This window comes from Labrus bergylta, chromosome 15, assembly GCF_963930695.1.
Source record: "Labrus bergylta chromosome 15, fLabBer1.1, whole genome shotgun sequence".
In the NCBI taxonomy this organism is placed as follows: Eukaryota; Metazoa; Chordata; class Actinopteri; order Labriformes; family Labridae; genus Labrus; species Labrus bergylta.
In genome coordinates this window covers 26,473,819-26,500,761 of record NC_089209.1, presented here as the reverse complement: position 1 = coordinate 26,500,761, position 26,943 = coordinate 26,473,819, and the positions used below count along the sequence as shown (strand labels likewise).

Sequence of the window (26,943 nt, the reverse complement as noted above, 5' to 3'; positions counted from 1 at the left end):
GAGTCAGTAGAAATGTTTGTTGCAGCTTGTAAACGCAACTTTCAAACTGGGCCCCTCCTCCTGGGCTCATTGCCCCCTCCAGAAGCTCACACTCACTGCAGGACGTAGTGCATACGTTTACTGCTTGTACCTACACTGCAAGCAACCGCACGCTAACACAAGCTAACCGCAGGTGTTTGCACCTGCCTGTCCAACAGGAAAGGGAACAACTCCACGTCTGAGGGTGAAAGACGACACAAGATTCACCCTTGTTTCAGAACGAGCTTTAGCTGCCTCACTATGATTATACTTTCTTTTTGCCGCTACACCCATGTCTGGCATATTCGCAGGTAGGAAATCGCACCCAACTGCTGAACTGTTTCCACTCCTAAACTCATCTGAGCACTATCATTGGCTGGAGGAAACACAACAACTCCCCACCCAGAACCAGCCAGAGTCAACAAAAGCAAACCAAAACATCAAAATCCAGTCAGAGGACAAAGTCTCTGCAGACTCAGTCACCACCACACGTGTGTGTGTGTGTGTGTGTGTGTGTGTGTGTGTGTGTGTGTGTGTGTGTGTGTGTGTGTGTGTGTGTGTGTGTGTGTGTGTGTGTGTGTGTGTGTGTGTGTGTGTGTGTGTGTGTGTGTGTGTGTTCGTTCAGGGAAATGTCCCAGTGTTCCCCTCATCCTTATATCATGCTCACCCTCTTGTCCAATCAGATTGCATGGTCGGAACAAACTTGTTATATAATACTACATATCCCGTCATGCACCTCCACACAGTTCCCAGGGAAAAAATCGCGCATGCGCCTCCTTCACGCACACAGAATAATACGCATTAAACCTGTACAGTGTTTTTGCTGCTCCTGCAATCCACTTTATTTTAACAAGTGAGTTTAAGGACAGTGAGGTAGATGCGAGGAGCGAGGAGCGAGGATTCAAGGAATCAAGGAATCAAGGAATCAAGGAAACGGGAGAGGAGTTGAACGACCTGTCCCAGAAGAGATTTAAGGTAAACTACTCAAACTTTGTGAGCTGTGGTGAATTTTACTCGACTTTTAAATGATTTGAGCCTCGTATCTGCGACTTGCACTTTAATTATTTCACGCGTCCTGCAGCCTCGCTGTTTATTGTTCTTGAGAAGTTGTGTTTGGAAATTGCCCAGAAGACAGAGCAAAGTAAATACAGACACTTAAAACTTTTTGATAAAGTGCTTAAAGGGCATTTGAATTATTTCCACTTCAGTGGTTAATGTAGCTCATCAGCTGTTTAGCTGTGGTTGGTGTTAGAGGTTGATGACGTAAAGTGAAATATTTAGACAGAATGTGGAATTGGAAAATATTTGTTACAGTAAATGTTATTTGTGAGCGTCAGAGGGGGTAGACAGGGGTACCCTGAGTTTGTCCCTGTAAACTTAACATCTTTAATAATAGATGTCTATTTTATGATTGCATGAATGCGCTAGTTGTCCTTTTACCTGCTGGCCTCTTATTGTTTGCTGTTTGAACTTTGGACAGTTTCATAGATGAAGTTCAAAGCTGCTGATGAAATGCAACCGTGCATGAATGCAGCATTATACTAGTGCAGCTCTGAAAGGCTTTGTCATGCAGGTCTGAAGTCTTTGTAACTGAGGGGCCACGTCTTTAGCTAATCCTGTCAGCCTGCCACTAACACAACAACAACAACAACAACAACAGAGACACTTTTGTTTGACTGGACCCACATTTTTCACCAGACTCATGACTGATGGAGTCGTTGAGCCCAGACTAAAGTTACATCACTGGCAGAGAAAGTCGCCGACTGGATTTAGCGTCAGTCTGTTTCTTTCAAATGCCTTTGTTGTTTTCTATGCAAATCACATTATTAAAGGTGACATATTCTCCCCCTTTTCAACAACTTTAAATAATTCTCAGAGCTCCTCAAAACATGTGTGTGAAGTTTCTTGTTCTAAATCCACTCCGATCCTGTATTTGAAACCTCTCTATTTCAGCCCTGCTCAGAACAGGCTGTTTCTGTGTCTGAACCTTTAAATATGTAAATGAGCTGTGTCTGACCACGCCCCCTCTCTGGAAGGGCTTGGGTGTCTCGTGCTTTCTCGCTCCATGTCCTATTGTTTACGGTGAGAAGGCAGACTCAGAGGGCAGAACAAACACCTAGCTGTGGGAGTGTCACCCACCTGAGGGAGGGGTTACTGCCCTTTGCGTAGCCTCACCCTCGATGAGGCTGATTATGTGAAATAACTGTTAAAGTATTGAATTATAATGACATCTTCTCTTCTTTGCATCTGTTCTGCACATCCATTCTCCTCCATCCTTTTCTGTTGTGGCGTAGACTCTGAGCACCATGTTCACGGAGGTGCTGGTTGCTGTGGTGATTGGAGGAGTGATCTTCTTCCTGGTTCAGAGGAGCAGAAAGCAGGTTCTGAAAACAGAGGATGGCTGGTGGGGGGCTGGAGCACCCCCTGAGGGTGGGGAGGACGTCACCATTAAGCCCTTCAAAATCACCACCAGTGATGAAGAGATCGAGGTTCGTTTACGTATTAGTTTGCTAAGAAAGCTACAGTTTTGTCTTATTAACTCCTTATTAACCTTCCCTGCACTCATTGTATCAAACCCTGATGTTTATGACCAAATAAGGCCACTATTGCATCTGTTAATACAAGCAGAAAGGTAAACAGTAAATAATACAAAAACTTCATTTTTTTAACTGACCCCAGTAGAAGCCCACCTTGTTTCATACAAAACAACAGACATGCATTAAAATACTAACTCTTCAATTCCAATGTCTGTGTAAATGGAGACACAAATTGTGCATTAAAAAGATGATTTAACTGTTCACGCAAACCATCCTAGTTGAAAATATACACAACTTTAAGGCATAATGTGCAACATTTAACGCATAGATAAAGCAGAAATCCAGTCTATCCTGTGTAAATGTCTCTCTAAGTCATGACTGTCTACAATGAGTGAGAAGCTCGAGTCCCGCTGGCTGTGTTGTTGTCAGAACTGTGTTTACATGGACGGGACGGTCGGCTCCTCCCCTTGTGTATAAAAGCTGTTTTAGTCAAGAACTAGAGAGAAGAAGAAGAACATACTCACTGATTATTTGGATGACACGTAAGCGCTTTAAGATCACGCTCATTCTTAGAAAATGTACATGTAATGTGAAGCTACGAGCTAACTAAAGAACGCTAACATTAGCATGCTAATACAAAAATGCTGGAACAGACAATTGTAGCTCGAGCAAAGGACAATTTTTGTCCACTGATTGCACTTAACTCTGCTGCTGACTCCTTTGCCTGAACTCGAGTGGAGGGGGTTGGATGTGTGTCGCTGGAGGAGAGCGAAGGCTTTAGTCTGGAGGAGGTGTCGTCAAACAGCAGTTTGTTTTTGTTTCATGATGGTGCTCAAGGGGGACTTCCGCTGGATCAAAAATGTGCACCGTCTTCCTTTAAGTGCTGCTCTCACCTCTGGTGAAGCAAAGGGTTAAATGATTTGTGGATTATTAAAAGAAAGTCTGTTGAATATCCAACAAAGAAAAGATCTTAGAGTCTGTGAACGGTTTTCTTTTATCTAAACTTCTGATTATCTTCTTCCTTTGCTCTGATGCAGAATAGCTCGTATCTGAATCATAATGCCTCTTTGAACTTTCACATGCTTTATCATTGCACAGTCTTCCATGATCACAGGTCAACTACATTCTCTGAAGCTGTTTTCACATATGCACTCCTGAAAATATCTGTTTTCTATCAGGACCTCTACAGGAGGATAGACCAGACTCGGCCTGTTCCATCACTGGAGGACAGCCAGTTTAACTACGGTTTCAACTCCCAGTACCTGCAGAGGGTGGTCTCTTACTGGAGAAATGAATTTGACTGGAAAAGACAGGTTGATAAACTTAACCAGTATCCCCACTTCAAAACCAACATCGAAGGTGAGGCCAAGCAGCTGACATATTATTTAAAAATAAATCCTGTTGACTGAAATGTGTCCTAAATCCCTGAACTCCTACCCAGGCATTGATATCCATTACCTGCATGTGAAGCCAAAGAAGGTGCCAGAGGGAACGACTGCTCTTCCTCTGATAATGGTTCACGGCTGGCCCGGCTCCTTCTATGAGTTCTATGGAATGATCCCTCTGTTGACAGAACCAACAGACCCCCATGACCTTGTGTTTGAGGTGGTGTGTCCCTCCATACCAGGCTATGGGTTTTCAGAGGCATCACATAAGAAAGGTGAGTCTTCAAATTGTTTCACTTGCAGTCATGAAAATGCTTCTGCCAGCAAGTTGTGGAAAAATCCCAATATCCCCATAATGTCTCAGCCTTGTCTAATACTGTAATGTTTATAGGCGCAATCAGTAAGATGTGTAGTGAGTGAAATGATAAAGGTATCTTACTATCTGATCAGACATTAATGAAACATGCTATGTTGAAGCTTCTCTGACAACAATGCAGCAGCCAGTATGTCCTCCTTCTAACTTTAGATTCTGCTCCTGAATGCTCTGGATTTGTTTGGATCAGAGAAGGTAGGTGGTTTTAAGGCACCCCCACACAGCCGTTTTGGACGCCCCTCGGTTTGTCAGATATGAGAGAAGTTATCAGGTCAACAGGTGTTGCAGTGATGGAAGCGGTCAAGAGAAGTGGTTCAGATAGAAGTGATTGTACCCGACCTAAAAAGCCTCTGCATGTTTCTAATAAGCTCCACGAGCAGAAACGTGCTCAAACTAGGATCAATGTTGGAGATGATTTTGAAAAATGGAGAGAGGTTAGAACACAGAAAGGTTTACAGACCCATGCAGAGCTGGATAAACACTGAAGATACAGTGTCCACCACATGGTGACCTGCATGAGCATCAACTATAGGGAGGAGGGGGCGGGGGGAAACCGCTCTCTCTGATGTTTAGAGTCTGACTGTAGTACCCATTTTAAACACTAGGGGCCAGAGTTACATCTAGCTCCTTTAACATACCAAAAACAGCAGATCTGTTCTTACTCGTATGGGTGTTGTTTTAAGAATTGGCCCCCTCAGTGTCCATAAACATAATTTACAAACGTTGACTTCCTGCAAAATGTACACACGTTGAATATCTAACTTCTCAGGTTTTTCTGTGTGTATCATTTATGAATACATTTGCTTGTGTGTTTGTGTAAACAGGTTTTGATTCAGTTTGTGCAGCACGCATCTTCCACAAGTTAATGAAGCGTTTGGGCTTCCAACAGTTCTACGCTCATGGAGGAGACTGGGGCTGGCTGGTCACCACCAACATGGCTCAGCTGGAGCCCAAGTAAGACACATGTGACCTTCTTGTTTCATTTCTTTCTCAATAGATTTCAGACTTCTACTGGCTTGTACTCTCTTACATAAATGGCTTTTGTCAGGAGTACAATCCCCTGAGGAATTTCATGTTAACTTATTGTGAAAGCCCACCATGTTTCACTAACACAACGTTTTCCTGAACCGGTCAGGTAGTGTTTGTGCCTAACAAAGACTGTTTCACCAGGACTTTGTTCGTTTTAAGAAAAAATCATGGTAAAGAAATAGGGTCAAAGGGATAGCTCAGGTATTTTGAAGTGGGGTTGTATGTGGAGATTTTCAATAAAAGGTTCACTTCACAGCAGATGAGAGTGAGCACTGTCCTTGTTTCAAAAAGCCTGAGGGTGTTTATACACAGAACCTAGGCTATGTACGGCTGCACATGTGGTTACAGGAAACAGGTACATAAGCTAATAAAGAAAGTGTTCAGCAACCTTTTAGTTTAAAGGGCCGATATGTAACTCTGAAACCTAGTGTTTAAAATAGGTACTGCAGTCAAAATACTTTCTAGAAAGCTGTCTCCCCCCTCCTCTCTAGAGTCGATGCTCTAGGTTGCAGCTACAGGTCACCATGTGGTGGACACTGTAGCTTCAGTGTTTATCCAGCTCTGCATGGGTCTGTAAACCTTTCTGTGTTCTAACCTCTCTCCATTTTTCTAAAACATCTCCAACATTGATCCTAGTTTGAGCACGTTTCTGCTCGTGCCCGCTTCCATGGCTGCAACACCTTTTAGGTAGCTGTTTGCCTGGTAGCGAGGCAGGCACTCATGCATCAGCTTCATTTCAACACTGGAGGTCGCTGCTTGGTCATTTCTTGTTTTGTTTTGTTTTTTTCATCCCTTAGCACAGTCAAAGGCTTGCATGTGAACTTTGCCCCGCCCTCCAAACCAGGGTTGCCCGTGGCTTTATCCGTAATGCTCGGCCGTCGCTTCCCTAAGCTGTTTGGTTTCACCGACCTGGATGTTCAGCGGCTCTTCCCCTGCGTGGAGAAACTGGTGGTGGAGTCCATCAAAGAGTCTGGCTACATGCACATCCAGGCCACCAAGCCTGACACTGTGGGTAAGGACCTGGGGCCGTCTCAACATAGTGTCAACACTACTAAACAGAAGAATCAGCACATTGGGACCTTGTGATGTTAGCACTTACTTACCCTGGGAAGAGAACACATGGTCTTAAACAGCATCACGGCAGCAGAGGCCTTTAATGAGTATTTAATGCAGGTAGATATGAGCTTCGATTTAAACATGAGATAAAGGAAACAGAGTGAGGAGATAGATAGTAAAGAGGTGTATGTGGTTACAGATCAGAGAATAACGTTTAAATCGAAGAGGAAACCGAGATGACCCTCACTGCCCATGAGCGATACACTGAACGTCTACCCACACTTTAGTCCTGTCCTTATGAAAGCAGGGAAATACAGCTGTCTCTGTGAATGCTCTTTTTCAAGCAGGGATGAGAAAACTGAAAAAAAGAGAATCATTTCTGACTTTCACATTCCCTCAAGGTCGAGGACTCAATGATTCTCCAGTGGGTCTGGCTTCCTACATACTGGAGAAGTTCTCCACATGGACGAGCCGCGACTTCAGGAACCTGGAGGATGGAGGACTCACCAGGTAAATAGAACACCATAATGTAATAAATCAATGAATGGAAGCTGGCGTGCTCACTGTGTGTCCGGTATTACTTGTGGTGGTAAAAGGTGCTGTGCAGTGCGAACAAATTGCAGGGAAAAAGCCAACAGCTTACCTCCGGGTAGTAGTGGAGTGGTCTCTGAAGCGGTTACAGGTACTCTTGTGTGGGATAGAAATAGGTAAGTGCTTCCTTGTTGTGTCGGCATCCCAACAGGTGACATGCCAAGTCATGTCACCTGTTGGTTCAAAAGAAACTGTACAGCGTAAATAAGTGAAAGAAGGGGAAATAAGGGGTGGCAGTAGCTTAGTCCAGAGGGACTTGGGTTGGGAACCGGAAGGTCGAAGGCTCAATTCCCGTTGCGGACCAAATCTGTAAGTTGGTCTGGTAGCTGGAGAGGTTCCTGAGCACTGTCGAGGTTCCCTTGAGGAAGGCACCAAACCCCCAACTGCTCTGGTGCGCTCTCTGCTTAGCAGCTTGTAGCAGCCCCACTCTGACATCTCTCCACCATTGCATGTCCACAGGTCCTGTTTGTGCATGCTTGTGATTCGGGCCTATGTGTGTGAGAAGCATGTCCCTATAAGTAACAGAGAGTAAACTCTTTATTAATCAGGGATTAATACATATATTTAGGGGATTTAAAAAAAACTAAACAGTGGACAGAAAAAAGTTTACAAAAAATTCAGGCATCCTATTCTAGCACTCCTGAGAAGGCCATTAGGCTGAAATATGAGATGATGAGATGAGATTCAACTTTATTGTCATTACACATATACAAGTATAGAGTAACGAAATGAGGTTTGGCATCTCACCAGAAGTGCAAATAAGCAGAAAGTGCAAGAGTCTGTGCTATGTACAGTAATTGAGTGCAAGAGTCTGTGCTATGTACAGTAATTCTGTGCTATGTACAGTAATTGCAAAATTTACAGATGTAGACAAAAAAAGTGAATTATTAGGTAAATCTGGATGGCTGGATTAATGGGATGCAATAAATAAAAATAAATGCTATAAATAAGTAATGCTACAAAATAAGTGTGTTCTTAGGATTATAATATACAGATTAAGATGCAGTGAGCATGCTATACTAATAATATACAGATTAAGATGCAGTGAGCATGTTATACTAATAATATACAGAATAAGATGCAGTGAGCATGTTATACTAATAATATACAGATTAAGATGCAGTGAGCATGCTATACTAATAATATACAGAATAAGATGCAGTGAGCATGTTATACTAATAATATACAGAATAAGATGCAGTGAGCATGTTATACTAATAATATACAGATTAAGATGCAGTGAGCATGCTATACTAATAATATACAGATTAAGATGCAGTGAGCATGTTATACTAATAATATACAGATTAAGATGCAGTGAGCATGCTATACTAATAATATACAGATTAAGATGCAGTGAGCATGTTATACTAGTTTACAGATAATATAAGGAATATGGACATAATATGAACATACTATAATACAATAATACAGATGGATGAGAGATGTGTGTGTGTGACCAGGAGGAGTGGTGGGGGGATGATGGGTGTGAGGTGATATGCAGGGGAAAGGGGGGTCAGCAGGGTGCGGAGAGAGAGAGGGAGAGAGAGAGAGAGACAGAGTTCAGAGTTCGGGGGGTAGAGTTCAGTAGAGAAACAGCTCTGGGGAAAAAGCCGTTCCTCAGTCTGCTGGTTCTGGTCCGGAGGCTTCTGAAGCGCCTGCCGGAGGGCAGGAGGGTAAACAGTCTGTGGGCAGGGTGGGAGGAGTCTTTAAGGATGCCATGAGCTCGCCGCAGACAGCGTGTTCTTTGGACATCCTCAATGGCAGGAAGTGGACACCTTGTGATGCGCTGGGCGGTTTTTACCACCCGCTGTAGCGCCTTACGGTCTGCGACAGAGCAGTTTCCGTACCAGACTGAGACACTGCTGGTCAGGATGCTCTCGATCACACAGCGGTAGAAGTTCATCAGTACAGCTGAAGACAGGTGGTGTCTCTTCAGTGTCCTCAGGAAAAAGAGGCGTTGATGAGCCTTCTTAACCAGACTGGAGGTGTTAGTGGACCAGGAGAGGTCCTCTGTGATGTGGGTCCCCAGGAACTTGAAGCTGGAGACACGTTCAACAGCCATCCCGTTGATGTGAATGGGGTTGTGCGTGCGTCCTCTTTCTCTCCTGAAGTCCACGATGATCTCCTTCGTCTTGCTGGTGTTGAGGAGCAGGTTGTTGTCAGCACACCAGGCGGCCAGATGCTGTACCTCCTCCCTGTAGGCCGTGTCATCGTTGTTACTGATGAGGCCAATCACCGCTGTATCGTCCGCAAACTTGATGATGGTGTTGGATCCATGTACAGGTCTGCAGTCATGGGTGAAGAGGGAGTAGAGGAATGGGCTCAGCACACAGCCCTGTGGTACGCCTGTGTTGAGTGTGATGGTGGTGGAGCAGGTGTGTCCTGACCTAACATACTGGGGTCTGTTGGTCAGAAAGTCCATTATCCAGTGACGGAGGGAGGTGTTGAAGCCCAGGTCTCCGAGTTTAGTGTTTAACTTGGAGGGGATGACAGAGTTGAATGCTGAGCTAAAATCAACAAACAGCATTCGTGCGTATGTGTTGTTATTGTCCAGATGAGTGAGCACAGAGTGCAGCGCAGTGGAGACTGCATCCTCTGTACTCCTATTGTGGGCGTTTTCTACTCTTCCTTTTCTTTTTCTTTTTTTAATTACTTTTTATTGTCATCATGTCTTAACATACAGTACACATATTTTATATTCAACATAAAGATGACAATATTTTACATTTTTATAAATGGTGTGATGTCAAAAAGGTTGTGTCCCCCAGTGATGTGAAAATTCTAAAAAAAAAAAAAAAAATTACAATACAGAAACATGTATTACAGTTGTTTAAAGTAGCTGGAAGTAAAACTCAGGTGGTTTGGATTTGTATGACATAAATTCATCCCTCCATCAAGGTTTTCTTTCCTTTCTCTACGATATTTAACATCTTAAGGAAGGGCAAACAAACAGGTTAGTTATATGAAATAATAATAAAATAAATAATAAATGAATTCAATTAAAAGAAAGAGAAGAGTCAAAGGAGAAAGAAAAGATAGAGAAAACAAAAAAAAAACCTAGGTAGTGCTCCCTTTAGTCACAGTCATTCCCATTGTCATGATCCCAAAGTTTCAGTTCATTTCCTTCCTACCATAATATGTTGACCATTTAGACCATCTCTTTTCAGATAGTTTTGAGTTCCCCCTCATTTTATAAGTTAAACTTTCCATCTGATATATTTGTTGAGTTGTTTCACTCAATTTATATATCAAGGGGCATGTTTTTTGAAGCCAGTTTCTTGTTATTGGTTTCAGTGCTGCTATACGCAGAATTCTTAACAAATATTGATCATTTTCATTACATATTTTGCTCACTGTTTTACCTAACAATATGAAGTCTGTATTCAAGTGAATGGCGTCATTGAAAATGGTTTTGATTTCCCTCTGAATATTGTTCCAGAACACTTTTAATAATGGACAGGACCAAAAAATGTGATCAAAGTGTGCATAAGATTCGCCACATTCCCTCCAGCAGTTTGGCAATATTTTATTATTATACCTAGCTTGTTGCACTGGTGTTATAAAATAACATGATTGTATTTTCCATGCATATTCTCTCCAGTAAGGAGATATAGTGGTTGAGTGTACATTCCGATTCATTTCCTTCCAGGTATCCTCAGATATGTGTGTGTTAAGTTCTTCCTCCCATCTTAGCTTTGCCCATGTATCTTTAAAATTATGACTATTTTCTAAAATGTTATACACATTTGAAATTTGATGTGGTACTCTAACATTACTAAAGTTCTTCACCAAAAATTGCACAAATGGATGGAGATCATTGCTTGTCTTCCTCCCTATTTCACAGTTCTGAATGTAACTTCTAAGTTGTAAATATCGGAAGAAGTGGGAGTGGGGTAAATCATAATGTGTCCTTAGAGATTCAAATGGTATAATTCCGTTTTCATTTAAAAATTGTCCAAATATGGTCAGTCCCTTTTGTGCCCATGTATTAAAGACTGTATCCTGTTTATTAGGAGTAAATTCAGGATCTTCTTTTATTTCTCTCAGTACAGTTAAGTCCTCTTTCATTTTGCATTTTTTTTTTATTATGTGCCAAATCTTTAAAGTGTTTCTTATTAATGTGTTGCTGATTACTTGTGTCCTACTTATAGTCTTTGTACAGAAAGGTATTGTTTTTATTGAAACATAGCACATGTTTTTCTATAGATCTCCACCTTGCTTCAGAGTTATCATTTAGCCAGGTGCTTATTGATTGTATTTGAGCTGCATAGTAATAGTGCTTCAGGTTAGGGACAGCGAGTCCCCCTTTTTCTTTAGACATTTTCAACGTCTGCATTTTAACTCTTGGTTTTTTTCTCATCCCACACAAATTTACTTATCATTTTTTCCCAGTTTTTAATAAAATTTGCACCAATGGACAGTGGTACTGTCTGAAACAGAAATAGGAAGCGAGGGAGTACATTCATTCTAATGGTCTCTATTCTGCTATTCACTGATAAGAAAACTGTTCTCCACCTATTCAGATCCTGCCTAATTTGTGCCTCTAGGCGATTGAAGTTCATGTGATATAATAAGTTAATATTCTTTGGAATCACAGTTCCCAAGTACTTGGGAACTGTGATTCCGACTGTCCAAGTCCCATTTCCAAAGGTAGCTATTTTTAATTTCTCTGCTGACTGGCACACCTATTACCATTGCTTCACGCTTCTGCATATTTAGCTTGTATCCTTATGCTGAGCTATAATTATTAATGATTTGCATGAGTGCTGGTAGTGATTTTCCTAGATTTGTGATATACAGGGCCACATCATCCGCATATAAGGCCAGTTTGTGGCATTCCTCTGATATTTTCACCCCTTCGATTTTGTCTGTCGCTCTTATATATGCTGCCAGAGGTTCAATACAAATTGCGAAAATTAATGGAGATAGTTCTCGTTTTAACTCAAAATAGTCTGACAGGGTCCCGTTTGCTTTGACCTGTGCTCTTGTTGTTTTGTACATGGCTTGAAGCCATTTGATAAAGGTGTCATGGAAACCAAATTTCATACAAACTTCTATTATAAAGGACCATGACACCCTATTGAATGCTTTTTCTGCATCCAGGGTGAGGATCAATGTTTGTACATTCATTTTTTGTGAGTAGTCTATTATGTTCAAAGTACGTCTTACATTATCAGATAAATGTCTATTTGGGATAAAGCCCGTTTGGTCCGGATCTATGATGGGCGGAATCATCTTAGATAACCTATCTGCTAGGATAGTGCTTAACATCTTTTGATCAACATTTAATAAGGTAATCGGCCTATAAGATCCACAGTCAGAGGGATCCTTGCCTTCTTTGTGTATGACTGTAATTAGAGAGTTGCACCAGGTATTTGCCCACTGACTATGATCTAGTGCCCAATTAAAAGTTCTTTCTAAGATTGGTGCTAGTTCTTTTTCAAATTCTTTATAAAATTTGGCTGTGAAGCCATCGCTCCCTGGACTTTTACCCCTTTTCTGTTTCTTAATCGCTACCTTAATCTTATCTAATGTAATTGGCAGAGTCAAGTCTTCATTTTGTTTCTCTGTTATCTGTGGTAGTTTTATTCCGGACAGATATTCTTTGATTTTGTTTTAAGGGAAGCAGGTTGTAGTCAGGACTATATAAATGTTTATAATATTTTGCAAATTTTTGTACTGTTTCTTGCTTACCTTTTATGTTAATATTCTTAGTTTGGTCTTTGATAGAAACTATGTTTGATTTCATCTGTTGTTTTTTCAATTTGTAGGCCAGGAGTTTCATTGCTTTTGCCCCATTATCAAAATATTGTTGTTTAGTAAATATCAGTGATTTCTCTACCTTTTCATTTAGTAATTGATCTAGTTTATTCCTCAGTTCATTCAAAGAGAGCAGGTCGGAATGGTTTCCTTTGGCCTTGTGTTGTAATTCCAAAGTTTTAATTGATCTTTCTAATTCTAAACTCCTTTTTCCCTCTCTCTCTTCTTATATGAAGCATAAGATATAATTTCCCCTCCCAATACTGCTTTTCCTCCCTCCCACAGTGTCACTGGTTCAAGGTCTTCTGTATCATTGATTTCTAAATAGTTTTAGATTATTGTTCTTATTTTAATCTTAAAGTCTTCCATTTGTAACAAGGAGTTATTTAGTCTCCAAAGGTTACGGCCGGTTTCCAGGTCAAGATTACATTTCATCGTTACAACATTTCCTTTTCTTTCCTTTGCACTTGAACCTCTCCCACACAAAGGCTGCCTGTATCATAGACCACTCCACTAGATAGATAGATAGATAGATAGATAGATAGATAGATACTTTATTGATCCCGAGGGAAATTCAAAACTACTACCCAGAGGTAAACTGGTGTGCTGTCAAATTCCACCACAAACTGGGCCCCTCTCACTGGGCTCCTCTCCACCCGGAAGCTCACCCTCACTGCAGGACGTAGAGTTTGCGTTTACTGCTTGCAAGCTATCGCTCGCTAGCACATTAAACCGCCGGTGTTTGTCGCCTGACTGTCCAACAGGAAGCAGACCAACTCCACGTCTGTGGTCAAAAGACGACACAAGGTTCACCCTCGTTTTAGAACAAGCTTTATCTGTTCGCCGTTTCTCCTCACTGTGATTATATTTTCTCTTCTTTGCTGCTATGTTCATGTCCGTCATATTCGGCAGTTTGAGTCACGTCCAATCACTGAATTGTATTCACTCTCAAACTCTCCTGTGCGCTGTCATTGGTTGAGAGTAAACACACCAGCTCCCTGCCTAGAAACGTCTGAGTCAACCAAAACAACCATAACATGAAAATCCAGTCAGAGGACAGAGTCTCTGCAAACACAGTCAGCCACCAAGGGCGTAACTTTGAGTTGAACATTGGAGGGGTTGAGATTTCCACCTGGTCTGAGGACATGCCCCGCATGAGAAAATCTTTAAAAAAAAATATATATATATATATAATATTACAAACATAAACTTAATTTATTTGCTCAAGTAAATAAACATAAACACACACAGGCTGCATGAGCCGCTCAGGTAGAGAGACAGATCACAAGCATAGTGAAAATATAACATAAATCACATTCACAACAATCAAAAGTTTTAACCATAAATTCAAAGCAACATATAAGACAACTTTCCAACACAACACACCTTACAATCAAACAGGATTATATACTTGACTGAACTTTACATTGCAGCAAAACGTTGTCATTTTCTGAGGTTTCAGATGAGCAGGTAGGAATGGTATGCTCTTACAAGGCACAATTTAAATACAAAAAGTCAAAAAAGCAACATCGACATGATATCCTTATCATTATTTCATGGAACAATCATCTTCATGTATATAGACGATCTTTGGCTGATCAAGTGACCGCACAGAGCTCTCCTGGGCTCAATGATGACAAAGTCGCCTGTTAGCTGAATAGTGAATCTGGCTAACTGGCTAAGACACAGCACAGCAGAAAGTAGGACTAACTTTTGTTCAGTTAACATTATTTGACTCGTGAGTGGTGGCACTGGAGCCCTAGCAGTAGCGTACCTCCTGTTGGGAAGATATTTTTATTATTTTGCCCAACCAACAACTTAAAATTGTTGGTTGGGCTTCCTTTGTCTGTCGTGCTGGCTTCATACATACAGGGGAGAGACTGGAGGGGAGGGACCAGTGGGCGCACACTGTAGCTGTTCCCACTCAACGTTCTTGAAGCCAAAATACGCCGCTTAGGGGCGCTTCCATCTTGCAATTTTGACGTCATTTGGAGCCAGAGTCTGCGCAGTAGGGTCCGGAGGGAGGAGCCCTGGTAACACGCCCCGCCCACTTAGCGTACTGCCCTGATGACTTACGCAGCCCAGCTACGCCGAAAGCGCTCTGCCGGTCTACGATGAAGAAATGTGTAAGTACAACCAACCACCGTATTCAAAGTCTAATATTTAAACACACTGTGTTTTAAAAAATCCAGTTATTTTGATCACTATTGAAAATACGTGGGCTGCTGGGTCCTCTGTTTTTAACAAAATCGTTCTATATTTAAGCTAGGTTAGCACCACAGACCGTAGGCTACAGGTGGTAAGATATGTTGTATTCTGTTAGAAACTGATAGTCTGCAATGTGATTCATGTCTGCTTTTCTAATATATTTAAGTGAACAGTAAATCAATTGTTTTTTGTATCTTCATTTAGGCAAAGAAGAGATAAAAGCAGCAGGTCTGACATCTTCCACAGAGGTGAAGTGTAAGTTAAAATCATCTGTTAAAAGTTTATATCCTGTGATTTTTTTGAAGTTTCATAAAGAGGATTGTCAAAACAAGATATTGTTAACAATACAGTCTTCTAAAAATAAAAATCAGACTGAGTCATACACCAGCTAAATGTTAAATAGAAAGGTGATGTTTTCTTTTCCATTTTACAATCAACTGAACCTAAAAATTACTAATTTCAACGTTTGTCTGCACACCTGTTACAGAGGTCAGGCTGGGGTCGCTTAGTTTGAAGGAACCTCCTCCTTTTTTCACTTGTGCTTGGACTAAGAGCTGTGCCAGATGCCCTGCTCATCCACTGTGGTAGAAATGACCTTACACCAGCAGCTCTCCCAGATGAAGAGTCCTCTCTGCCATCACCCAGAGGAGCTGATCGACAACTGAAGGTGAACAGTGAGAAGGCTACCATAGTCATCCTCAGATAAAACACAGAGATCCTGGTCAATATTCAATTTATTTTTCTTAACATGATGTTACCCTGTGTTTGAAAGACCAGATGCTGGAGGGTTGTGTTGGATTTGGTTTTCCATCATATTCTAACAGTCAAACAATCATCCAGGATCTCTATACTTTATTTGATTTTTGTTTGGATTTCTTTGTTATTATTTTTTATACTTTCTCCTATGTCCCAGCAATTGGACCTGATGGTCTCCCTTACTTATTTTCCACATGGTTAATGAAGCCAGGGGTTGTTTATTGAAGATTTCTTTTCATAAAATGTTTAAATAAACTTTTTAAAATCTGAATTGACTGTCTCTGATTAACTGGAGAACGACAAAGTGTTGGTCGCATTAAAATAATTTAACAGTTAAGTTTATAGCTCACATTTGAAAAGGCCTTGAACTGACATTCATTTCTTCTTGACCAACAACAGCTAAGACAACAGCAAAGCTAACAGACGAGCTCAGCTTGTCACAGCCGGTCTCGTCTGAGATAAATGGCCTTCAAACTTACTTAATATTAAACATTTAAAGCCAATAAGCATAGCAAGATACGCATGAGATTCCATTTCCATTTATTCAATCACAGACTTGTCAAACAGTCTGGCATTTTGTGCTGCTGTTTTCAAGAGTTAATGACTAAAGAGAAGAACTCCATCGAGAGAGGACAGGAAACACTCAGGGGACGAGTCCTCCATGTTGTCAGGGGTTGCTGATGGATCTGAATCTGAGGGCATCTTCTGTAATAAAGAAAAACAATCATGGAGTTAAATGTAAAGTATAATGAATTTTACTGTGATGTTTATGCTTCAGACCTGAAATCAGATCTGTCCTCAGGTTCTGCTAAACTTCAGCTTCTAAAGTTTGTTTTTAAGACAGGAGAACTATTTAAGAGAAAAAACAAAATATGTAATAAGACATGATGAATTCAATAATATGATCAGCTTTATGAATTTATGTTTTAATACAAAAGTGTTCCTGCCACTTTCTATTGAAGATTATTGTAAACTGTCATCACATGGGCCAGCCTGATAAATTAAACTAATGTTAAATATTCTCATATAATCAGACAGCCAATTTGTGTGCTGAACCTCACCGGAGCTGGAATCAGAGTCTGGACTGCTGTTTCCTTTGGGCATTGATTTCCTTGAAGACAGACAGAAGAACAATTTAAACATGAACTTCTTGCAGAACCATAGAGGCTGTTAAAAGCTTCTGCTAGTCGTCCTTACATTTTAAGAAGGATTATAAATTGTTACTAAAATTACTTTGATGCTGATAGAGGTTACAATAACACGGTCCAATCATATGAGAGATCATTTTACCTTTGAGTCCTATGTGAAGGCGTTCTCTTCAGAATCAGCACTGCAAAGACAAGATGATGGCGTCCACCTTCACAACCTGCTGCTTCAGTCTGGCTGCATCATGGTCTCCTACAGGAACACCACAGAAATGCAATCAAAGTACTTCACTTTATTTATCAGAGGATCTACTGTATGCAAAGTAAAAGAAAATTAGCTGTAATTCCTCAAAGATTTGAGACTGCTTTGTTATTTGAGAGCACAGATTGTTTCTTTTCCCTTCTCTCTGTTTGCCTGTACATGACCTTTTAGTGCTGTAAAAGATGCTACAGTAAATCCTGGATCAGCTGTGTGGATGGTGTGACTGTGTGCTAAAGCTTTGTTAAAGTTGTCACGCACATACTCATATGCCTTTGGAGAGTAAAAGTGCAGTGTGGTGGCAAACTGCTTATAAAATATAAAATAGTATTTTATTGATGAGGTGCCCCAATCAAAGCGTCCTACAGAGTAGCAGCAGCTTTAGAGGGAGGAGACGAGAGCATTATGGAGAGGAGCGCACTGGAGGGAGCGAGCTGGAGGAGAGACCATACGGAGAGACGTGCAACCTGATGAAAAGGAAATCCCAGTTTAACATATAATGTTGACGAAAAGAGGGAAATAGGACGACATAAATGTCCATGTTGAAATTCTTTTGAATACAGAGGCTGTGAATGTTCAGTTTTCTTTGGCTATAAAAAGGCAACAATAGCCTGTAGTTTAATCATGGTGTTTCTCTTCGTTAACGATTATTGAAGCGAAATCAAAAATAAATGCATGACATTTAAAACATATTAACATGTGTGGGGGAAAACGCGATCTTTATGTCTTCTTTTATTGTGCCTATGTCTCCTCCTAACTTCAATAACAGCAGCCTGTTGTGTGTAACACTGGTCTCCTGCATTAACACCTTCCTTTCAAAGGTGATAAATACAGATACACAGTCACAATCACCGCAATGTTTGTCAGGTTTTGTCAATTTTTAGAACAATTTCTCAATGAGTGTCATAAATTTACGATATGATCAACTTGTGACTGTTGAATTGGTGTGTGGGAGACAATGCAGAATATTTATCAGTTTAAGCAGCATGATGCTCGGTTAATATTACATTACACCACCGCAGGTTGTTGATGTTTGCGTTCACGTTTCGGTTAGTCTCTTAAATCAGTAACAGTTGTATTAAATCACATCTTACCTTTAGTTTAATCTGGATAGCTAGAGAAATATTCTACCCTCGTATATAGTACTATGAATTTCAGCCTGCACGGTGAAAGTAAAACCTGTTACTCTCGGTATAGTCCACTTATCACTCAGACTGTAAACATGTACACATTAGTAATGATGCAGGCCAGATTACAATTATGTGACTTTGTTTTTGCCCTACATACTTTTTTCAGACCTTACCAGACTTTTTATTTTTGCTGTAAAATAACTGTACAGTCAATGAACCGCATCTGTGAGCAGATTTTTATAACGATTCTTGGTTTTAAATACAATTTCAATCACAATAACGATATAACAATATCAAGAAACATAGCATGTCAGTTATTAGGTTTGCTCATTTAATAAAATAGAAAGATAAATCATGCCGGATCAGTAACCTAGCTTTACAATATTTCAGCTAACTTCAGACTGCTTATGTGTTAGCTAGCTAGATAACGACTTTAACCAAACAGTGACACATAAATCACTTTTTTACTTACCGAAAAATCTGCAAAGATCCCTTAGCTCCCACAGGTCGGTTAGAACAGTTTACTGCAGAACAACTAATTTTGCCAGCTCAAAAAAGATGAAAAAACTGAACGGAAACATTCAATGGCGTCTCGGCTTTCCTTCACTACGTAACTTTTGCTATTCACAAAGAGAGCTACGCAAGATCGGCGGCTGTCAATCATCGTCAAATATGACGTAAAATCCCATTTTTCAACCTCAAATAACTTATTTAAAACAAACTTCACAGAAAAATGAGCACTTGAACACAATGTAGGGTGATAATAACTAATGATCACAGCAGAGTTTAGGTTTGGAAAAAAATTATGTGACGAGTATTTTAACTTTACAGTTTGACCCACATCCCATCTGTTATCATTGAGGAGGCGGGGCTTATGACCTATACTGCAGCCAATTATCAATTATCAATAATTATGATATCATATTGGGTAGGTTGTGGTGGCTGGCTTGGATTATTGGGTGGGTTGCACCACACCACCACACATGTATAGAGACCCAGAAGTGATGATTGAGCAGCTTTACTTTAGGATAAGTCCATATGTCTATACTGTTTCTTTAAAGTTCCCTTTAATTCTTAACGTGTTCATAAAGGGGTGTTTATTCGGTTTTAAACACCTCACTGTCTGATGAAATTATGCTGTGTGGTCTCCTCCAGGAAGTTCTCTCTGGATGATCTGCTGACTAACGTGATGATCTATTGGACGTCTGGCTGCATCATCTCCTCCATGAGGTTCTACAAAGAAAACTTCAGCCAAGGCCTCGACCAGCCTCACTCAAAGTAGGTGACCACCCAGGGTTATAGCTTTTTGATAAAGTTTATGATTTTACAGGTTTGGTCCCTAAAGTTTCACATCCACTCTCACTGAAATAAGTAAGTGTAGCGGTCGAAGCAGCAGAGTCCTCTATACGACGCTTTAATGGGAATATCAGACTTTATCTTTAACATAAAACATAATGCAGCAGTTTGATAACATGCATGGAGATTGTAGCCGTGGCGTGGAGACAGTCTATAAACTGACTCCAGTCAGAGTCTTTCTGGAGTTTTCTGCAAGTGTGAAAGCCTTACATGTCTGCTCTGCTGGAAGGAAAATGGGGTGAAAGGTGATTAGGTTCTATATTAACAAAAGAATAGTTTTCTGCATGATCTGTAAAAACATTTTGTATGTGGTTGCGTTGTTTGTTGATATATCTGTAACCCATATCAACCAATGATATCAACAGACCGGTATTTATTGGTCAGGGTCTTTAAGCAGTGTTTTCTATTATATCAGAGGTTAGTGAGCTCTCGGGAGTATTATCTGCATACATGTAAATCACATCTGTACAGGTTACAACATCACCTCTTTAAATCTAAAGCAGACACCTGATCTTTATTCCCCCCCCCCTCGCCAGGATACCTGTACATGTCCCCACTGGCTTCGCCTGCTTCCCCAATGAGCTGATGCACACTCCCAAACTCTGGGTCAAACAGAAGTATAGGAAACTCGTGACCTTCACACACATGGCCCGCGGTGGCCATTTTGCTGCCATGGAGGAGCCCCAGCTGATGGCCGAGGACATTCAGAACTTCATGAAGACAGTGGAGAAGAAGAAGAAGAAGAAATAATGACTGGAAACTATTAAGCAGATGGAAAGAAGTAGGTTTCGGTGGAGAGCAAGAAGTAGACAAGAGAGAGTTGTGATTCTTTAAAAGTGAGGTAAGCGATACGTTTCTCTCTGTGTTGGATTCAATGATCAAGTAAAGCTCTGTTTTGATTATTCCTAGTCATACTTAATCAATATTAAGACCATGTATAAGCAGAATAAAACATAACTTGGCCAGTGAGAGCGAAAGCATTATTCATGATTAATCATGTTGGCCACAAATGTTCAAAGCCTCTAGTATGGATTGAACAGGTATTGAAGTTGTGGTACTGTACTGTGGGATTTAATTTGGAGCCATATCACCTGTCCTAAAATTCAAAGCTTTGTGTTGAATAAAGTCAGGAAAGTTCACTCTGTCTCTCCTGCTGATCTGCACAAGATTTTGGTCGTACCTGAATATTCCTTCAGCCTTGCAGTCGAACATTTCCTGAGCAGCAGCAGATGGGAGGGAGGGGGGCGTGTTGTTCTGACAGCTGAGACAAGGGACCAAGCATTTTTCTGACTCAAACTACAAACATGGCTGCCACACTTTTGCTCGAAACCTTTTTAAAGGTCACGTTATACAAAATACACTTCACCATGTTTTTCTAACACTAACATGTGTCTCTAGTCTGTCTACAAACCCCCCAATGATGAGAAAAGTTAATCCTCTCTGTCTTTTGCCTGCTCCACTTTTCAGAAAATGTGTGCTCAAACAGGCTGTTTGGAGATTTTCCATTCATGACATCACAAAGGGCAGTAACCCCTCCCCCAGGTGGCTGACACTCCCACAGCTAGGTGTTTGTTCTGCCCTCTGAGTCTGCCTTCTCATCGTAAACAATAGGACATGGAGCGAGAAAGTCAGAGACACCCAGGCCCTTCCAGAGAGGGGTTGTGGTCAGACACAGCTCATTTACATATTTAAAGGTACAGACACAGAAACAGCCTGTTCAGAGCAGGGCTGAAATAGAGAGGTTTATAGGCATGATCAAATACAGGATCAGAGTGGATTTAGAACAAGAAACTTCACACACATGTTTTGAGGAGCTCTGAGAATTATTTAAACTGGTTGAAGAGGAGGAGAATATGTGTCCTTTAATAATTTTTTCTTTTCAGAGTATTTTAAACTTATTTTAAAGTCATGGTCGCAGTTTCACGGTCACATGTATTCTGTTACTACAGACAGTATATAAGAGGGGGGTTTAAAAAGTGCCTTACACCCACATGCTCAGCAGAGCGTGACTGAAATGTTTTAAACCAGTAGGTGATGTCCCGATCGCTATGACTAGTGTGTGTTAACAAACAGTTGAATACAAGCTGCTGCCTGGATCACGGTGACCTTTAATTGATCTGCCCATGTTTGTAACATGCAGAGTTACGTGTATCTAATCAGTTCACTTTGATTTGCTACGAAGAGTAGGAGCACTGCTTACTCACCTAAATGTCAACCCAGTTTAAACATTATGCTGAGCTTTTTTTTTTTTCAGTACATATTGATTCAAAGTGTTTATTTTGGGGCCTTTTATGCCTTTATTTATAAATAGAACAGGCTACAGGTGCCCCGGATACATATTCATTTTATATGTAGTGATCATGAAGGCAGAGTTGAATCATTATCAGTGCTACTCATGTTGAAGAAGTGTAATACAATATGTAATGCTGTTTGACATGTTGTTTTCATAGGATGATTATATGTTGTGATAAAATGAGCAGTCGACGACATTTCATTTCACACAAGTGACTAAATTGAATTTGTTCTTGTTATGCTTAGATGACCAGAAGGATGTTTTCTTGCTCAGACTTTGACATGTTTGTTCTGTTGTGGACCAAATAAAATGTACACTGAGTACTGTTCTGTTTTAATGATCTGCCTAATTTTTTTTATGTATTGTAGCATGTCCTGGACATGCAAAAAGGGGTGAATAACTTTACTATAGCTAACAGAAGCTCACCACCCATTAGTCTACTCTTTCCTAGAACTAAGTGAGAACTCACTCCCTACCAGCCGCTAGTCTACTCTGTCCTAGTACCTGGAGCTATTAAAATTACTCCACTAACACCCTTTGGAAGAGAAAGGACTTATTATAATCACATAGCCCTAAGATTATCTGCCTAACATTCATTTCTAGAATAATTAGATTCAAGAATAACCCCTGGTACAGGACTCTAGATTACCCCCCGGAGAGGGAATAACTGTAATCTAGGATGTTAGGTGTGTATGAGGTGTGTAGTAAAAGTCAGTAGAAGTGTGCCGTGGTGTGACTGCTCAAGCTTACCTTCCGAGGTTCACAGGGTCCTTAAGGGAGACTCCGGTCTTTGTGGTGTAAATGATTTCAGTCAGAAAATGATTTCAAAAAGTTTCCGAAGATTTATTAAAAAACTTCAAATGATATTCCAAATGCAAATACAAAACAGTAAAAGTAAAAATATAAAAATGTAAAAAATAAAAGCAAAACACAAAGACCAAAGTCTAAACCCGAGAGTGTAGACACTTAAGGTTTTACAAGATCTTGGTCTCAGAGACTAAGTCCCCAAAATGGGGATACAAAAAGTCAGAGTGACGTAGAGTCCTTTAGAAATGCAAAAAAAAAAACCCGATAAGCTTTTCAACAGCCTTTTTCTAGCCAGATGGTCTCTTTTTTCCAAAATTCTGTAAAACCTCAACAATTCATATTCGCAGAAACATGATACATCCACAGTTGATACCAAGTTCATATGTGTTTTTAATGTCAAAGCATACAAGGTAACACAGGTGATACTAAGTTTGTGGTTTTAGCTTGAAGACCGTGAACCATGCAGATTCGCAGAAACGCTATACACCTACGAGCTCGTATGTGGTTTTGCTCAATGTATGGCACACTTATCCTGACCTCACAGGTGCATAGTCACCGCGGGTGTGTAGGATTGACAGGAAATATAAAAGCCAAAAAAAACAAAAGTCGTAGCGACTGTATGGATAGGCCGGGTCTTTGTAACATAACAATGAGTAAGGTCTTTTACCTGCTTTTTGTAACATAACAATGAGTAAGGTCTTTTTACCTGCTCTTTTGTGATGTTAACAGACAAAGAGTAAGGTATTTTACCTGCTTTTTGTAAAGTGTCTTGAGATAACACTTGTTATGAGTTGACGCTATACAAAATGAATTGAATTGAATTGAATTATGGCATAAGAATGAAATGATAAAAAGATTAAATGATAATAAAAGAAAAAGAACATATATGGTAAAAACAAATTCAACAATTGCATAACTCTTTCTGATCTTTCAACACCCTCTCTTGCACATTCTTGAATTTGTTCGTCAAACGCATAAAACATACTAAACTATAAATCAAAAAATCATAAACAAATCAAAAATCAAACCGGAAAACAATAACACCAAAAATCACTCATCAAATCCGGTTTAACAAAACAAGAAATGAAAAGCAGTAACAAATCAAAATAACAAATCAAAAGGCAGAACGTAAGTCAATAATAACAAAATGACTTATAGCTTTAAAAAAAACAAAAGTCGTAACGACTATATGACATATAGAATGAAATGATAAAAAGATTAAATGATAATAAAAGAAAATGAACATATATGGTAAAAACAAATTCAACAATTGCATAACTCTTTTTGATCTTTCAACAGTATGCATGGCAACAACATGTACATTGGCAAGATGACCTTAAAGAAGGAGTCAGTAGAAATGTTTGTTGCAGCTTGTAAACGCAACTTTCAAACTGGGCCCCTCCTCCTGGGCTCATCGCCCCCTCCAGAAGCTCACACTCACTGCAGGACGTAGTGCATACGTTTACTGCTTGTACCTACACTGCAAGCAACCGCACGCTAACACAAGCTAACCGCAGGTGTTTGCACCTGCCTGTCCAACAGGAAAGGGAACATCTCCACGTCTGAGGGTGAAAGACGACACAAGATTCACCCTTGTTTCAGAACGAGCTTTAGCTGCCTCACTATGATTATACTTTCTTTTTGCCGCTACACCCATGTCTGGCATATTCGCAGGTAGGAAATCGCACCCAATTGCTGAACTGTTTCCACTCCTAAACTCATCTGAGCACTATCATTGGCTGGAGGAAACACAACAACTCCCCACCCAGAACCAGCCAGAGTCAACAAAAGCAAACCAAAACATCAAAATCCAGTCAGAGGACAAAGTCTCTGCAGACTCAGTCACCACCAGTGTGTGTGTGTGTGTGTGTGTGTGTGTGTGTGTGTGTGTGTGTGTGTGTGTGTGTGTGTGTGTGTGTGTGTGTGATGTGTAAAACAGGTTATTAAAGTCTCTGCATTCAAAAAGTATTTATTATATGACAAAAACACAGTAATATAAGATCACTTATTAAGATTAATGCCTTTTATATGTAGCTACATGTTTTGTTTTTTTAAGTGCATCAAGAACCATATGGACCTGATAGAAAATATCGGTGCACTTCTGCCTCTAGTGGTCAGAAATGAGAATGACGACACACATTTTCCAGAGTATATCTCCTGACCTATAGCAAGTACATGAAACTCCTTTCTCAAAGAAGATAATTAATACTATTTATCCAACATAAATTAATGTAATAATATATATATATAAATGCTTGTATGTATAACAGAGTTGTAAGCTGTGCAGCAGCTTTAAAAAGAAAACCGTATTCATGATTAGTTGTCGTAACATTGGAGAAAAAAAGCTCCGTTGGTTGTCTTTCAGAGTGGACTGGTTGAAGTGCTCTGCAAACATTATGAAGGGTTGAGAGACTGAGTCACATTAGAGTCGTTGGATGAGATGTTGTTACCATCTGGAAAAAAACAAAACACAGCAACAAAATAAAGTGTTTAGTCGTTGGCCAAAAAGGAAAGAAAAACAATTGATACTAAAACAAGTCCACAGACTTCCCAGCTCCTTGTGAGGCTAAACCTTCGCCGTAGTGCTACTGCTTGGTGCTCACAGTGATGAGCTTTCTTTGTTTCAATGACAAATCTACAACAATCTGAATGATACTCAAAATAACAGCTCGGGCTCTCATTGCTAGGACCCGACCAATATGGGAATTTTGGGGCCAATATCAATATGGGGGAGACAGAACATCCGACACGGATATATTGGCTGATACCTTTCTTAGATCGATCTTCGATTCGCAGAGATAGATATACACTTATATTGCGTTGATCCCTCAAATTCAGTTATCAAACACAACTGGAAAGTAACTGTGCATTTACGTCTATCAATGGTTGACACCAGAAAAGTGTGCTAAATGGATTACAACAAGCATCATCACTCTACAGCCAGAAAGAGAACTGCTAGTGTAATGCACTTAAACTCAAATGAAATGCTATTTAACTGGTGAATAAAGCTACAAATATCAGCGCATTATGCGATCAAATTAGCCGATACCGATAGTCACTTGATGTGCGATTAATCGGTCGGGCTCTAATTATTGCCTTGAGTCTGTAAAATGATCCTGCCTTTATGTGGGACAGGCATCAATACGAGATGGGCCTTTAATCGTAAACAAAACTTGTGCAATGCAAAGGTAGGACACTACTCAATTATAAATTTACCAAGGGAAGAATATTTAGCTGTGCACAAAATCAGGATACCACTAAACTAATGGAATCAAAAATCATGAATTTGATCTAGCTTTGTAAAGCGGCCCATGTCTGTCGACCTGCTGCACTTTGGGAGAGAGAGAGAGCGCTCTTGATATAATCACTACCGAGTGCTGTGCTGGCTTGTGGAGCTGTGGAAACACATCAGATTGTCTTTAGTTGTTTAAAGCAGATGACTATAAACCGAAAGTTGGCCGGAAAAAATGTCACCAGTTGGTTGCACCAAATGAATAAACAGAGTAGCTATACTGAAAAATATGAATAAAGGTGTGCCACAATTTGGGCAGTCTCTCTGATACATGTTGAGATTTTTCACTGGATCAGAAAAACACCTTAACCTGCTTATTGGCTACAGGGCCCCAACACAGTATTTGGAAATGAACTTTAAAATACAAAACTTTCTGAATATCTATCCAAGTATTGTTTAATTTCAGCCCTGTTTGTGGGTAATTAATGTAAAGGAACGCCTCACAGGTGTATGCCGCTATCAATCAGTTAAGTTGTAGTTTACACATGTTGTTCTCATGGGTGTAAACATTGGATAACAGAATTAAATATGTACCAGGTAAGATAAAACTCCCTGTGAATCGCCAAAAATGGACGTTGTACTGGACTCAGTGGACTTACTGTACATTTGTCACTATGGTCATAATATATTTTTTGTAGGCCTAGACATGAGTTATATGGGTACCAATGTTCATACATGTAGACTAAATGCAATTCAGGGGCTGTACTTTAGGGGGCGCTGCCAAGCCACTTTGCGTCACACGTACGAAAACACTATCACACGTACATTTTATGCTTTCTTGAATTTTGTGCAAAGTTTCAGGCATTTTGAAGCTCTCAAATAAGCGATTTATTTGTGACAAGAATAACAACAACTCCTACAGTTTCAATAGGGTCCTTGCACCCTACAGTGTGTGCTTGGGCCCTAAAAATGTACCTGGACATAATGTCTTCACTTTATCATTTT

At 40.2% G+C, this 26,943-nt stretch overlaps 2 protein-coding genes and 2 long non-coding RNA genes across 5 annotated transcripts in view; 2 read left to right on the top strand and 2 right to left on the bottom strand.

The window, feature by feature from the left end:
- The first annotated feature begins 764 nt into the window (after nt 1–764).
- Nucleotides 765–22,236, top strand: ephx1 (epoxide hydrolase 1, microsomal (xenobiotic)). Its single transcript, XM_020652430.3, has 9 exons — nt 765–993; nt 2,313–2,507; nt 3,734–3,914; nt 3,997–4,215; nt 5,138–5,267; nt 6,140–6,354; nt 6,800–6,908; nt 19,406–19,528; nt 20,143–22,236. Exons 2-9 carry the CDS (start codon nt 2,325–2,327, stop codon nt 20,354–20,356), a joined length of 1,374 nt encoding a protein of 457 aa, XP_020508086.1. The 5' UTR covers nt 765–993; nt 2,313–2,324; the 3' UTR covers nt 20,357–22,236.
- On the top strand, nt 8,704–15,987 carry LOC136182684 (uncharacterized). Its single transcript, XR_010668718.1, has 2 exons — nt 8,704–15,215; nt 15,448–15,987. It is a non-coding gene; the product is annotated as an uncharacterized lncRNA (long non-coding RNA).
- LOC114917296 (uncharacterized) overlaps nt 16,013–26,943 on the bottom strand; it is a 56,903-nt gene continuing 45,972 nt past the window's right edge. The window contains exon 3 of the long non-coding RNA XR_010668720.1: nt 16,013–16,421. This is a non-coding gene — a long non-coding RNA (uncharacterized lncRNA). The remainder of the gene's footprint in view (nt 16,422–26,943) is intronic.
- Nucleotides 22,722–26,943, bottom strand: part of LOC109997814 (adhesion G-protein coupled receptor F1) — a 39,349-nt gene continuing 35,127 nt past the window's right edge. For both annotated transcript variants that reach the window (XM_065963393.1, XM_065963394.1), the window contains one exon: nt 22,722–25,159. In XM_065963393.1, the coding sequence (XP_065819465.1) occupies nt 25,101–25,159 (59 nt within the window). In that variant the 3' untranslated portion in view covers nt 22,722–25,100. The remainder of the gene's footprint in view (nt 25,160–26,943) is intronic.

What these genes read in the sequence shown, in the direction of transcription:
- ephx1 (XM_020652430.3), top strand. Translation starts at nt 2,325, where the DNA reads ATGTTCACGGAGGTGCTGGTTGCTGTGGTGATTGGAGGAGTGATCTTC. An exon ending in CTTCAAAACCAACATCGAAG is followed by an intron (nt 3,915 to 3,996) that starts GTGAGGCCAAGC and finishes ACTCCTACCCAG; the next exon opens with GCATTGATATCCATTACCTG. An exon ending in AGAGGCATCACATAAGAAAG is followed by an intron (nt 4,216 to 5,137) that starts GTGAGTCTTCAA and finishes TTGTGTAAACAG; the next exon opens with GTTTTGATTCAGTTTGTGCA.